The following is a 13,466-nucleotide window of genomic DNA, read 5'->3' as shown; positions in this document are numbered from 1 at the left end:
GATGTTGTTTAATAAATAAATAAAATAATAAAGAGATTTTGTCAAAAAGTGAAAAATATTATCAATCTAAAGTGTTCCTAATAGACATGGTAATATGGCAATATACACGCACATACATTTACTGTTGCACTTTGTAATAAAACTGTCACAACTCATGGAGCGTGTTTAACTCGGAGTATTATGTACGTACACCTAGCGCATTGCGATGGTAAGCCGAGCCGCAACAATATTACTGAAACATTGCAGTAATAATTATTCAATATGCGACAACAGTTATTACAAAGTGCGACAACAGTTATTACAAAGTGCAACAGCAGTTATTACAAAGTGCGACAAGTTATTACAAAGTGAGACAACAGTTATTAGTTCAACAGTACACAAGTGCAAGACAAAATTATTTAACATCGATTTAAACAACAATAAATAAAGTTAGATCTGAACAATGTATGTTTATTGCACAGTTTCAAGGTTTAATAACAGTATTGGTGTTGAAATGTAACACATGGTTACGACATAAATTGTGGCTCAGTAGTTAATAACTAAATTTCATAAAGGGTTTTATGTTATTGCAGCTTATCTTGGAAACACAATTGACGTCTGCAAAAAGTGTTTTTTACTTATAGAGGGAGGGGTCTAGATTGAAACAACTTATACTACGATGTAGACTACGGTTAATGGATTTACGGTGGTTCCTCCACGATAGTCAAACTCGTAGGCCTATCCTCTGTGGATGAACTAACTTAAAAAGCAATAATTAAGATTCATACGATCTTGGAATTAATACAAGCAATTACATTATACAGTATTGTTGTTTCTACAAATTAATTCCGTATAATCCTATATATTTATATAACTCAGTAACAAGCTACGTTTATTTAAACCATGGCCCTGTTACTAGGAATGAACACACACTTGATTTTGACGAGTTAAATAGACCTACTGAAAATATTTTGTATACATTTGTTTTGTTAACTTCTTCCACGATCGTACAATTGGAAGTACTGAACAGGAAATTCGGAATGGAATGTTTTATTAGTTAAGATCTTGCCTTAACAGTGTGTACTAATGTCGACTGAGCATTCGTTCTGAAATGCAAAAACCCCAATAGTTATATTAACCTAAACACGAACATGCCAAGTTAGTGGAATTACCAATAACCACTGAACCAACTTATCTTGGGACGTTAAAATTTTCAATATGGTTTGGATAAAACTATTCTAAAATATTTTTTTTTTTTAATTCGATTTGGATGTATTGAGAGACAGAATGTACCAGAAATCTATTACCAGCCTCAAAATACATACAATATATTTGGGACGCATTTGGTGCTGTTGATTTGCGATGACATAAGACTTACACATGATATTATCATCGTTGCCGACCTAGAACCCGCCGAAACTGAGTTATTGAAGCGCATCTCAATGTGCCTGTAACTTCTTCATAGGTCTTTGGCCGTTGCAAATCGAAAGCTACCTACCACATTGCCCTATATAAAACTGTATCTAAAATTATTTTCTAATCTTCCATTAAAAGGTAGGCCTACATGACAACTGCTTATACATATTTGAAATGGTGTTTAAATGGAAACACAGAATACAGTAAGCTGTTCGCACTGAAAATGATTTCAAGCCTCAATCCACATACGTTTACTTCCACACTCGCAACAGAATTTAGCGTTTGAAACAGGATAGCGTGTACCACACTCGTGACAGAATCTTGACGCTCGCTTTGCACTTCCAGAACTGTTCCTAGATGATGGGGTTGAAGTTCGTGATGAGTTTGATCTAAAATGAAACAATACAGACTGACAATAGAATAAATAAAAATATTAAATATTAAAGTTACTTATTTTAAAAGATGTTATGTATCATTCCTTTAATCTCGACTACTTAATTACATTACAATTACAGTAGAACTTATTAAGGGGACACTTTCGGAGCCTACCAAAGCTTCATTTGTTTGTACTGCAATATAAAATAAGCCTCCACGTTCGTTTTACAATAAAATCTCCCTAATAGTGGTATCAGAACAGAGGTTCTACAATACTTGTATAAATCAATTACAGGGGAAAATTTCATTTTAAAATTTTGTTTAGCAATATTGCTAATCAAACTGACTTTTTAGTAGAGAAACATGGTTTTGTATTGTATTTTTTGCTACACAATTTTAGAAATTTGTAGCAAAAAGGTTGTTTGTATAGCTTTTTGCTATGCTACACTGACGAAATTTATATTCCCTGATTAATTCTATAAAATAATTGATAATCTCTAACAGTAACAATTATCATTTCTGTTTTTTGTTTTCAATAATTAAGCGCTTAGAAACCCAAATTCTTATAGCCATAACATTTTTTAAATCCGTTCCCTCCCAAACTAATATGTAATTTACACTGGATTTGCATTATTAAATATATTATATAGTAAATATATTACATATTTTATCCAGAATGTATAAAATTATATTATACAGATACAGTACTGTATTATGTATTGTGATTAAATTGCTAAATAAGAAATTATAAACGTTTTCATCCTAGAACTATAGGACAAGCATTTATGTGCTGCGTTTGATGACAACAATATTTTTTTTTAACCAATCAAATGACATCTTGATCAATAAGAATAATAAAATCATCAGGATTATGACATCATCAGATCCGACTCAAAAGTTTCATAAATAGTGAAAATCTTTTCAATTTATTTTGTGTTCTGTAGGAAAACTGCTTACTGAATTTTTCCACTTATTGTCAATCGTTATAGTACTAAAATTAATGGGCCTTAACTCGTTTGTCATCTAAGATTTTTTTTTTGCAATACATGAACACATCATAAAAAATACAATGGAAGCATTTGTTAGTATGAGGATGACATTTATAAAAATAGTGCAGTCAGTAATTAATTAAATTTCAAAAAACTAATAAAATATTGTTGTAAAAATTATTTAATTTAACATAATATAAAAACAGTATGCATGTCATTGACTCACAACAATTTAAGCATTTAATTATTAATTAGTTATTTTGAAATATATATTTATAATATTGCCTTTAACTTGCATGTATGGTTATTTTTTTTATTCAGTATTTACAAACATAATTGACTTGGTTAGTTATACAAAATGTTAATGAAATTAAATGAAGAGAAAACAATTGTTAGTAATGTTTTTTAAAAGACTAACGGGCGCTGTAAGTGAGCATAGTCAAGAGAAAATTACTTTCTGTTAATGTACTTTCTATTGGCTATGATGTGACCATTGAGATTGATAAAAGACCTAAAGATACAGAGTAAAATAAAAATATTGTTGGAGGATGCACACGTCAAATACTGTACACGCTCAAATAATCGCCACCAACCCTAGACCGGCCATTCCGGATTGGGATATTCCAAAATCATAGATCCACAAAAGCGGGGCATGTCTGTATAGTTTACAGAGGGATAGATGTTTGAATTGGTAAGTTAAAGTTATCATACAATGTTTATAGTAAATTGGAAGCTAGTGATGAATATAATGTAGGGTTACTTTGAGTAAACATCAGTTCAAAATATCAGGGGGAACTCATGGCAACCAATGAACTGTGAAGATAATTTCCTCATCTTAAGCTCTGTCTACACTATCAAACTACTGTAGTATGACAAAAAAATGTGATGTGCCTAAATATGGTAGTGATATGCCTAAATATGGTAGTGATATGACATTATCCATATATGGGCACATCACATTTTTTTGTTAGATAGAGCTTAACGAATGAGTATAATCAAAATGGCGTTTATTCAAGCGAGTACAGTACACATAATAAACATACCCAGCTTCTTTGGATATTGATGGTAGAGCTGAGGCTTTTGAAAATGGGTTACTGCTACTGCTACAGTGGACAAAATCAATTTTATAATACCACATACAGTATGCATTGTTTCTCCAATATGTTAAGGCAGAAGGCATGAATATTATGCATGAACATATCATTTTTTTTTATTTATTATGCTTTCTTGTATGGTAATGATATCAAATTTAATTTATGATTTCTGCTCTAACATATTGGAAATAAAAATAATGCGTACAGTATAACAAACTATATGGTGTTGCCAATAAGGAAACTATACATTGAAACTATTTCTTTTAAAAATAAACAAATAAGTAAAGTCTAAAAATTAAAAACATTGTCTGTGTATCCATTATTAACGTGTTTATTAATGGACACCCTGGAAACACATAAATAGTGGTCCCATTAGGCCCATATCTATCGAATAGGAGGTAGTTGGTGTCATTGCTCAATTATATTTTTCAAAAAATAACAATTTTGAAACCAAAATGATAGCAAGCTTAAAATATACATAATAACATAAAGCATGGCGCACACTGTAGCTATTGGCTGAGCCAACTGGCACGAATAACACTTTGCTCACAACAAAATTTGTCGCATATTGTGATCGCATTCTATTGGACACATACTAAATACCTTCAGTACGCAAGTTTCTGATTGGATAATTACTTACTACGCTATATGGCACGCGCTGACATATTATGATAAATTAGAACATGGCATGCGCAGTGGAATTTTATAGTGAGCTGTTAGCTCACGTTCGGCGCACACTTGAAAAAAATTACACGCATGACAAAAATATTAAACACGATAGATACACGATTTCTCACAAATTGTCCGGTGCACACTTTGAGCAAAGTGTTATTCGTGCCAGTTGGCTCAGCCAATAGCTATGGTGTGAGCCGGGCTTAAAGTATCGTCAAAAAAATACTGCAAATGTTTAAAATATATATTGTCTGTGTGATCTTACCTATCAGCAGAAGAAATCCTATTGCCACCACTTCCACTGTCTCTACGATGTGAGTTATATGTCCTATTATGGTAATCTGCATCATCATCATCATTGTCGTCATCTAAATCATCATATCTGTTACTGCTATAATTGATGAAATTAATTGATTATTAAATCGAAATCAAATTATCGATTTCCTTGTTTTAAAGGGGGCGAATTGCTATAAGCAGTCTATAAACGGCCGGCTATAATTTGTGATGTAGCAAAAGTAGTCTTTATTATAGACCATTGCTGTACTGCGGTTTTATCTGTAAGCGGTCTTATTTGGTATTCTACGCGTAAAGTATGCCCTTGTTACTGTTTGTTACTGTACGCGGTCAATAAATAAAGATTTTGATTTGATTCATTACATACAATATAAAAGAAAAAGTAATAAAATCAAATTTGGAGAATTGATTTAACTACAAATATTTACCTAAATCTGCTGTCACCACTGTTTGATCTCCTCTGGTTTATGACTGGTTCTCTCGGTTTGGGTTTCTTGCGATCTAGACTATTACTCCGCTTCCTTAAATTTATACCATTCATTGAAACTATTTTTTAAAGCAAATATTTAAACAAAAAAATTATTTTTATATAATTTTATAATATTCAATAATAATACAAATACATTAGGAATATATAATATCAAATAAAAATACTATAAAGCTCAGTGTACGCTATCAAACTAAAAAAAATGAGATATGCCAAAATATGGTAGTGATAAGATGTCATTATGTTTTTTATATGGGCACATCACATAAAGTTTGATAGTGTAGAAAGAGCTTACATTGATTCTGGTTTGTTAACACTTCAATGCAGGTAAAGTTGGTGAATTGTATTTAATTGAATTACACACAAATGGAATACACACAAGATCATTTTCCTGATGCAGATACTGAATACTTATTTAAAGCGTACCAGGTTTTCTAGATATTTGCATATTGTCAATTTCATCATAAAGTGATGACACCTCATGTGATGATTTTGAACCCTTTACTCCTGACCCCGATCTTGAACCACTTGGTGATCCTTTTTGTCCACTTGGTGATCCTTTCTGACCGCTTGCTGACCCTTTCTTCATCCCTGGTAATGGCGGCTTGTACTGAAATTGTAATTGTTATTTATTTTATTATTAAATAATTACATTTCAAAATTTGATTTTATATGTAGTAGGGATATTAACAAAGAAATTATAAGTGGCACCCATTTATATCTTTCTCTCATTGATTTAAAGTTTGAACGGGAAATTCGATTTGTTTGTATTTAATACTTTTCATACTGAAAAACTATAAGACTGTAAATCTCAAAATTTGTAATATTTAATTTTAATATTGTTAGTAGTATAATATTATTAAGTTATTAATTATTTATATTACATATATTAGTAGGTCTGGATCTGCACCTAACTACTGACTTCACAATAAAAAAAGAAAAGACAAAAAAAATATGTAAATGGTGGTGCTTTCATTATTTAAATTGTTATACCTTAGTTCTTATTGCAACATTTTCTTTCTTCACTGCTGGGCTTTTGTGTACAATACGTTTCTGTTTCTCCTTACACCATGGTATATGCCTCTCAGCTGCACTACTATTGAAGCGACGGGCACAACATGGACATTCTACATAATCTGTAATGGCAGTGGCAGTCATAAAGAAGAACAAATTATTTTCTTCACTGTTTTATCCAGGTATTGCAGCACTCATAGACTACCAACAACATTTTTGGTCGGTGTAATTTAAATACTCATTTAACTACCAAGCTATTATAACAGAAATCATTTCTAAATGGTCTAATAACCAACTATGATCTAGCTACTGTTTTAACCTAAACAACTGCTATAAAGCTATTTGTGCATTCCATTAGGAAGAATCATAAACTGCTTTAGGACATTAGTTGGCTATAATGATATAACCACCAGCTACCAGGATAGTGAGTTCATATTATTCTTAAAAGAACAGACTTTAGCTGGCTATGATCTAGCTACTGCTGGTGGTGTAACCACCAGCTACCAGGATAGTGAGTTCATATTATTCTTAAAAGAACATAGGACTTTAGCTGGCTATGATCTAGCTACTGCTGGTGATAGTTGACACAACAGTTGTTAGGGGAGGACGGCAGAGATTTTATGTTTGCTAGAGCGTAAAATCATAAACAGTAATATATTAATGTTATCATGAAATGCAATTCAGCTTGGGACGCATGCGTCTCTATATGCTGCTATATTTTATGGATATTTTGTAAATTTGTTGTTTCATTTTTTTGAATAAAGATATACCAGTCAATAAACAATAATAATATATAAATAAATGCTTTGAAAATTCCACTTTTAAGTTTAATTTGAACTGTATATTTAAGGTTATATGTGTACATTATTTCTAGTCATTCTCCGTAAACGGGAAAATGCCAACTTTATCGTCCTCAAAAAGTTAATACGACAGAATTTCACATTAAGCTGCACGCACCCACTTTGTTAAAGTCAATGCATAAATTATTCATGAGCACCGTCCTGTGGCTTCCCGTTTTGTTTCATAAAGTCCCTAATAATAATTGTCTAGGAGGGTGTCCATTTATGGCCTCTGATTAATGCAATAGAAAACATTTGATACAAAGAAATGTGTATTATTATATTAAACATAGAGCCTAAACATTACCTGGATTGTAAGTTGGTTTTGGTGGTGGTGGTAGTTCTCCTCCAGTCTTAATAGCTTGAGAAACTTTCTTTGCTGCCCTCATTGTAGATATGAACTCTTCATGCTTAGCTCGCCAATTTGACTTTGATTTCTAAAAATTAAAAATAAACTTTTATTCATTTATTTATATTCTCGTGTTCTAATTACTCGGTGAAAAGTTTTGAAGTAATATTTATTTTAATATAGTCTGAAAATTCATTCCAAGACAATTCTCCACTTGTTTTGTTTACTTTTTATTTAGCAACCGGCATATACACTATTTACTGTAGCAGGCATTTCTTTTTTCCAATGATATTCAAGAATTGTTTCCACAGAAATTTTCTTTTTTTAATAGGAAAAAGAGATACTCTGACATGACACACTTACCCACCTATGGCTATATTTTCAAAAGGTGAAGCCAAACACCTAATAAAATGATTTGTTCTACATTATTGTACGAATAAAACATTCATTATAATTTAAATTATAACACACCTGCTGTACAAAAGGCTAGGCCATGGCCTAAACCATTCAAAGAGGCAGCGCTCCAATTTTAGACAGGAAGTAGATAATGCACACTACAGATTGATCTAGCCTGTACTTGTGGATGCTGACTGTGTAACAAAAATGTGCCAAAAATCTACTGATAAGGTGTGTTATAATATTAACTTGTAGGCTACTTACAGAAGGAGGTAGTTTGCTTGGAGTCTTTTTAGACACTATTAGGTCTGTTCCATCTGCCCTTTGTTTTGCAGAATTAAACACTTTTCTCTTCTTAGTGTTAGATTTAAAGCATATTGGCTCATGTTTCATCTGAAATTAAAGGAAAGTATTATTATTTGAAAGTAAAGTTAAAACAAACTATTACCATTAGTAAAAAATACAAACATAATTAGTGCATTAATATTGAGCTGGAAATTATGTTGTTGCAACTAGTACTACTGTACTACTGCTCTTTCGTACATAGGTTAGTAGGTACTATTTGTTGGTTCAGCCACTAAATAGCGTTGCCGTAAACTGAATCTAACCATAAAGATAATTTCAGTAGGTGCAAAAATGCAGTAGCTCCATTTTTTCAACTATTTTTACCCTTTAACACCATTTAGAATTTATTCATTTACAGTTTCTCTGGCTTTGTTAAAATTAGCAGCAGTAAGCCTGTCCTTTTGTGTGCATCCTGACTTGTGTATTCATCATGCCCTCAATTGAGCATGCATACAGAACGACGTATAGGTCTGGTGTATCATACTGCGCTAAAGTGTAAAAAGATTGTTATCGAATTGATTAAAACATACAGTAGCATAATCATGAGACCCTCAGTTGTGGTGGTATTTATTTGGTCTTTTATTCACTCACCAACGTTTCAGGTACAAAGGTTCTACCACAGCATGCACATGGTTGCACATCTGCTGCTGGTGCATAAGGTTCATCTGTGAAAGCAAAATATATGTTTTTCTGATTAACATGCAAGCATGCCTTACCTAGCCTAGTAGCTAGCTAACTGTAGGCCTATTCTATAGCCTAGGGCCTAGGCCTAGTAGTAAATTCTATCATTAGCCTACTAGATAGAGGCCTAGCCTACTAGGCCTAGGCTAGCTAGGCCTACTTTAGGTCTAGCTAGGGCCGCTTAAGCCTTAGGCTAGGCCTAGCCTACTACTAGGCTAGTAGTAGTACTAGGCCTATATTATAGTACTTTCTTAGGCTAGGCCTAGGCCTAGACCTAACTGTAGAAGTACTGTAGGGGTAGGCTACAGTATGTAGGCCTAGCCTAGTAGGCTAGCTAGCTAGGCCTAGGCCTAGCCTAGTTTTAAACTATATTATTATTCCGATTCTAAATATATAATAATAGATATAAAACGATACGACGCTTGGCCCTGGTAATCATATGGATCGATCCTAATAAATGTCCTATTACCAATTGATAGCTCTACTAGGCCTAGGCCTACCCTATGTCTGTGGGGTGTCTGTGGTACGAAGCCTATCCGCCACCGACCAGCCCAACCGTACCCAGTAGCGAGCGAATGTGACCATTTGTTTACGGTTGCTATCCATATTCCCCTGCTTCTTAATATCCAATATTTGAATAATACATTCATTTCAAACTAATAACAACCTACCTTCATATTCGTCGTCATACATTCTTTAAATCATATACTTATCCACTTCAATTACAGGCTTACAAGATGTTCAAAAGAAAAACATACTAATGTTTTGACAGAGTATCGCGTTTTCAAATCGATCAAAACAAAAAATGTACATAAATAGTTGCCAGAAAACATGACCGTTTTCACCAAATCATTATTGTCGTATAAATGTATAAATGTTGTAGTATACTTTTTGTTAATTGCGTAAAAATGGTGTTTCCCAGATAAATTGACCTTGATAAAAATATATTATTATTATGATACAGTTTTGTGTTTTTTTATTGTGTTTCGTTTGTTTGTTTTTGTTTATTTTTTTTTGTTCTGTTATGTTTTATTTCTTGAACCGCACCGCATATTCGAAAGTGTATGATGCAACAATAATAAATAAGTTAGTACATGTCTGATAATCATATAGGCTATGCACTGTATGTGACACGCAGCACGTGCACCCTCATGAGGACCGGTACACTGCTCGACACTCCAACGAAATGTCTTGGTAGTCAGGTATGATTATGGTATCAATAGACAAATATAATATTATGTAGTGAATTGATAACCCATTTTTATGGTGACCAAAGTACGCCACACCCCCTTAGGACCTTTATCAAAGGCATATCATTTCAGCAACACATATTAAGTCTTCTCTAAAACACCATTTTTTAAAGATGAGTGCTGTACAATTTAAAGGAAAATATAAGTTTGATCGCAATGACAATTTTGAAGAATACATGACAAAATTAGGTAAGCTGCGTGTCTAATTTAAGAGGGTGGGGGGCGGGGGTGTCAATCGACATTTTTTTTTTGTAAAACATGCTATTTCGTATCACAGTTGTTGAGCTGAACATTTGAATGTTTGCTATTTTGCTATTATGTTATGCACATGGCATATATATACCAAAATAATGTCTATTAATTACAGTGCATAGGCCTATAATTATCAGATATCTACTAATTATTATTAGGCTATTATTAATTAATTGTCGCAGCTCATATCTCTGACCTAACGCTACCCTCTCTCAAACAGTTTTCAGCTAATTGTCCTTCCCCTCACATGATATTTTCATTTTTAAGGAGTTGGTATGGTTCTTCGTAAACTGGGTACCAACTCAAGACCAACTGAGACGATTGAAGTCGATGGAAACCACATGAAATGTACATCGAAGACAACGTTTAAGACCGATATTTGGGAATTCACCATTGGTGAGCCATATGAGACTTCTACAATAGATGGTAGAAAAGTTAGGGTAGGTAGACCTTTTTAACAACAACAACTTTTTTTTTAAGCACGACGGTCATTAATTAGGCCTAATCATACAGAGCGTTAGCTATAGGCCTATTTACCCTCAAGTTATAAAAAAGCATTTGGTCTTTTTTTCGCCAGAAATGAAAAGGCCACAAGGTTTATTCGAAACGCTACATGTTGAAAAGTATACGAACAATATTAAGCAGAGGGAAGAAATTGCTACAAATATAGATATCTGTAACCAACATTGTACAAATCTCAACAACCAGATATGACGAGTTCAATTTTAACTTAACTTTATAGTATGTGATTATTGTCTCATTGTTGACAAGTTACTTCATATCAATGGGTAATATGTGTATTAATTCTTTTCGTATTTAGGTGAGCCATAAATGGGAAGGCGAGAAATTAGTTGAAACACAGGTTGGAGCGGATGGAAAAAGCAAAGGAACGGTTGTAACGAGAGAGTTAACTAGTGATGGTGATTTGATAGTGGTAAGTTGTTTAAGAGAGAAGTAGGTTGAATTTAAATTCGTGATTTAGAGTGAAACGTATTCTGATATAGGTCCTACTGTCATGATTTGAGACGGTGACTTTTTAAGTATGTGGGGTACCGTAAACACACTAGGCCTACTGTAGTCAAAATAGCAAGCATGTTGGGTTTGATTAGCTCATTTCATTTTGACTTTTGTTTTCTTCCTTCTTCCTTTTACTTTTTAAACTTTTATTTATTATTTTTTCCCTCTGTTTGTCTGTAAATTTGAGTCGAAATGCTTTCCACAATGTTTTTGATAAGAAAATCAATAAAAACAATGGAAATAAAACACAACGGCAAGACATTTTAACATCATGTAAGAACCTTATAATTAATTCAATCATCTTATTTATTTTAGACTTACGAGGTTGAAGGGGTTGTTGGTAAACGGTATTATAAACGAGAATGAAGATTAATTCTGAAAATTCAGCGTACGATGTGTTTAACAGTACAGTAAATATTATACCAACATGAGTGACGCAATGATTTATTGATTGTTGATTGGTTTAAAATAAAACCCTTATAATATTTTCAAAATATTGGCATTTTAAAGAATACAAACAGGACGGACAATTGGACCTGAAAATAAATGTCTACCAACAAATAATTACAGTAGGATTCAATAACCATTGCCTACATTTAAACTATGCAACAATGCAAGAGATACTGTAGGCCTACGTTGAGTCTATTATCCATCCATAAATTTTACAAAAACAAAATAAATAAAAATTAAAAACGTTATAATATATGTTGCTTATGTTTAAATATTTATTTTTTTGACATCCAACAATGATGTACATATTAAATGAATTAATTAAAACTCACACATAACCTTAGAACCAAGTGTCAATACAAAATGACCATTAAGAGCGCAGATGGAACCATCAAACCACGTTTTTGGAGACGGTATGTTGATGATGTTTTTGCCATTGTCCATAAAGATGCACCTCTCCCCCTCAATCGCCATCTTGATAGCATTGACCCGTCGGGCAACATCAAGTTTACCACAGAAATAATGTCAGAGAAACAAATACCATTCTTGGACATGATTATCACGATTAAACAAGATGGAACACTCGCTACCAAGGTTTACCGAAAACCAACTCACACCGACCAATACTTGGACTTCCACTCTAATCATCCCTTAGAACACAAACTAAGCGTGGTTAACACGTTAGTGAATAGAGCAGACACAATTGTTAGTGAAGAGAAAGATAAAAAACATGAGTTGGAACACATTAGAAAAGCATTGAAAATTTGTAACTATCCAAAATGGTCAGTAGACAGAGTCGTAAACAAGAGAAAAGAACAAAAGTCAAAAAACAAACCAGAAGAACGCCAAAGAAAAGAAATGGAGAAGATGAAAGCTCACATAGGTATCCCATACATACACGGAATTTCTGAAAAGATTCGACGCACTTTTTCTAAGCACAAAGTGAACACTTTCTTCATTCCAAGTAATAAATTAAAGAATGGACTGGTCCACCCAAAAGATAGAATAAAAACGGAAGACATGTGCGGAGTTATATACGAAGTGAACTGTCTAAACTGTGAGAAAGTATATATAGGAGAGACCGGAAGGGCACTGAATACAAGAATTGGGGAACATAAAAAAGACGTATCAACACACAACCAAGTAGTTAGAACACGTGCAAATAGAAATTCTTCGTCCCAGGTTTTACATAAGTCAGCCATAACTGACCACGCTATAGGGAATGACCATATTCCAAATTGGAATGCGAGAGTTATTGAAAAAGAAGCACAGACAGACAAAAGAAAGATAAAAGAATCTATCTGCATAAGAAAAAGACCACATAATATCAACAGAGACATTGGTGGGTATGACCTCCCACATACATATGATAGTTTGCTGGAAAAAGTTGAAGCAGGAGGGGGCCAGCGGAGACGCTCTACCGTCAATACCAACCAGACGGCTGGTGGCGCTGTTCAGCGTCACTTACAAAAAACCAGACCATTCCAACCCAGGCTTTAGTCTGAAGCAGCTGACAGATTGTCGGCGAAACGTCACGAAGGTAATTTATTCCTTATCGTTTCTTTGG

General features: G+C 33.3%; 3 protein-coding genes across 6 annotated transcripts; 2 read left to right on the top strand and 1 right to left on the bottom strand.

Moving 5' to 3' along the window:
• Positions 1–439: 439 nt before the first annotated feature.
• On the bottom strand, positions 440–9,755 carry LOC144839470 (zinc finger C2HC domain-containing protein 1A-like). 4 transcript variants are annotated; one of them, XM_078694839.1, is made up of 10 exons: positions 9,602–9,755; positions 8,841–8,914; positions 8,169–8,297; positions 7,467–7,596; positions 6,300–6,442; positions 5,733–5,916; positions 5,248–5,365; positions 4,791–4,916; positions 3,803–3,862; positions 440–1,784 (listed from the first exon to the last, which is right to left on the bottom strand). In XM_078694839.1, exons 1-10 carry the CDS (start codon positions 9,621–9,623, stop codon positions 1,625–1,627), a joined length of 1,146 nt encoding a protein of 381 aa, XP_078550965.1. In that variant the 5' UTR covers positions 9,624–9,755; the 3' UTR covers positions 440–1,624. The 4 variants fall into 4 exon arrangements, with proteins under 4 accessions (XP_078550965.1, XP_078550966.1, XP_078550967.1 ...); XM_078694840.1 differs by having other exon boundaries at positions 3,803–3,859; XM_078694841.1 differs by having other exon boundaries at positions 7,467–7,587.
• LOC144839477 (sodium/calcium exchanger regulatory protein 1-like) lies at positions 8,775–12,119 on the top strand. Its single transcript, XM_078694851.1, has 5 exons — positions 8,775–8,851; positions 10,294–10,369; positions 10,700–10,872; positions 11,253–11,366; positions 11,765–12,119. The coding sequence occupies exons 1-5, from the start codon at positions 8,792–8,794 to the stop codon at positions 11,813–11,815; spliced, it is 474 nt and encodes a 157-aa protein (XP_078550977.1). The 5' UTR covers positions 8,775–8,791; the 3' UTR covers positions 11,816–12,119.
• Positions 12,120–12,262: 143 nt separating this feature from the next.
• Positions 12,263–13,399, top strand: LOC144839161 (uncharacterized). The gene has a single exon (XM_078694475.1). The coding sequence runs from the start codon at positions 12,263–12,265 to the stop codon at positions 13,397–13,399; it is 1,137 nt and encodes a 378-aa protein (XP_078550601.1).
• The last annotated feature ends 67 nt before the right edge of the window (positions 13,400–13,466 follow it).

The sequence above is a fragment of the Antedon bifida genome, chromosome 4 (assembly GCF_963402885.1).
Source record: "Antedon bifida chromosome 4, ecAntBifi1.1, whole genome shotgun sequence".
NCBI classification, from domain to species: Eukaryota; Metazoa; Echinodermata; class Crinoidea; order Comatulida; family Antedonidae; genus Antedon; species Antedon bifida.
The sequence above is the reverse complement of the archived record's forward strand: the minus strand, read 5'-3'. Positions and strand labels throughout refer to the sequence as shown.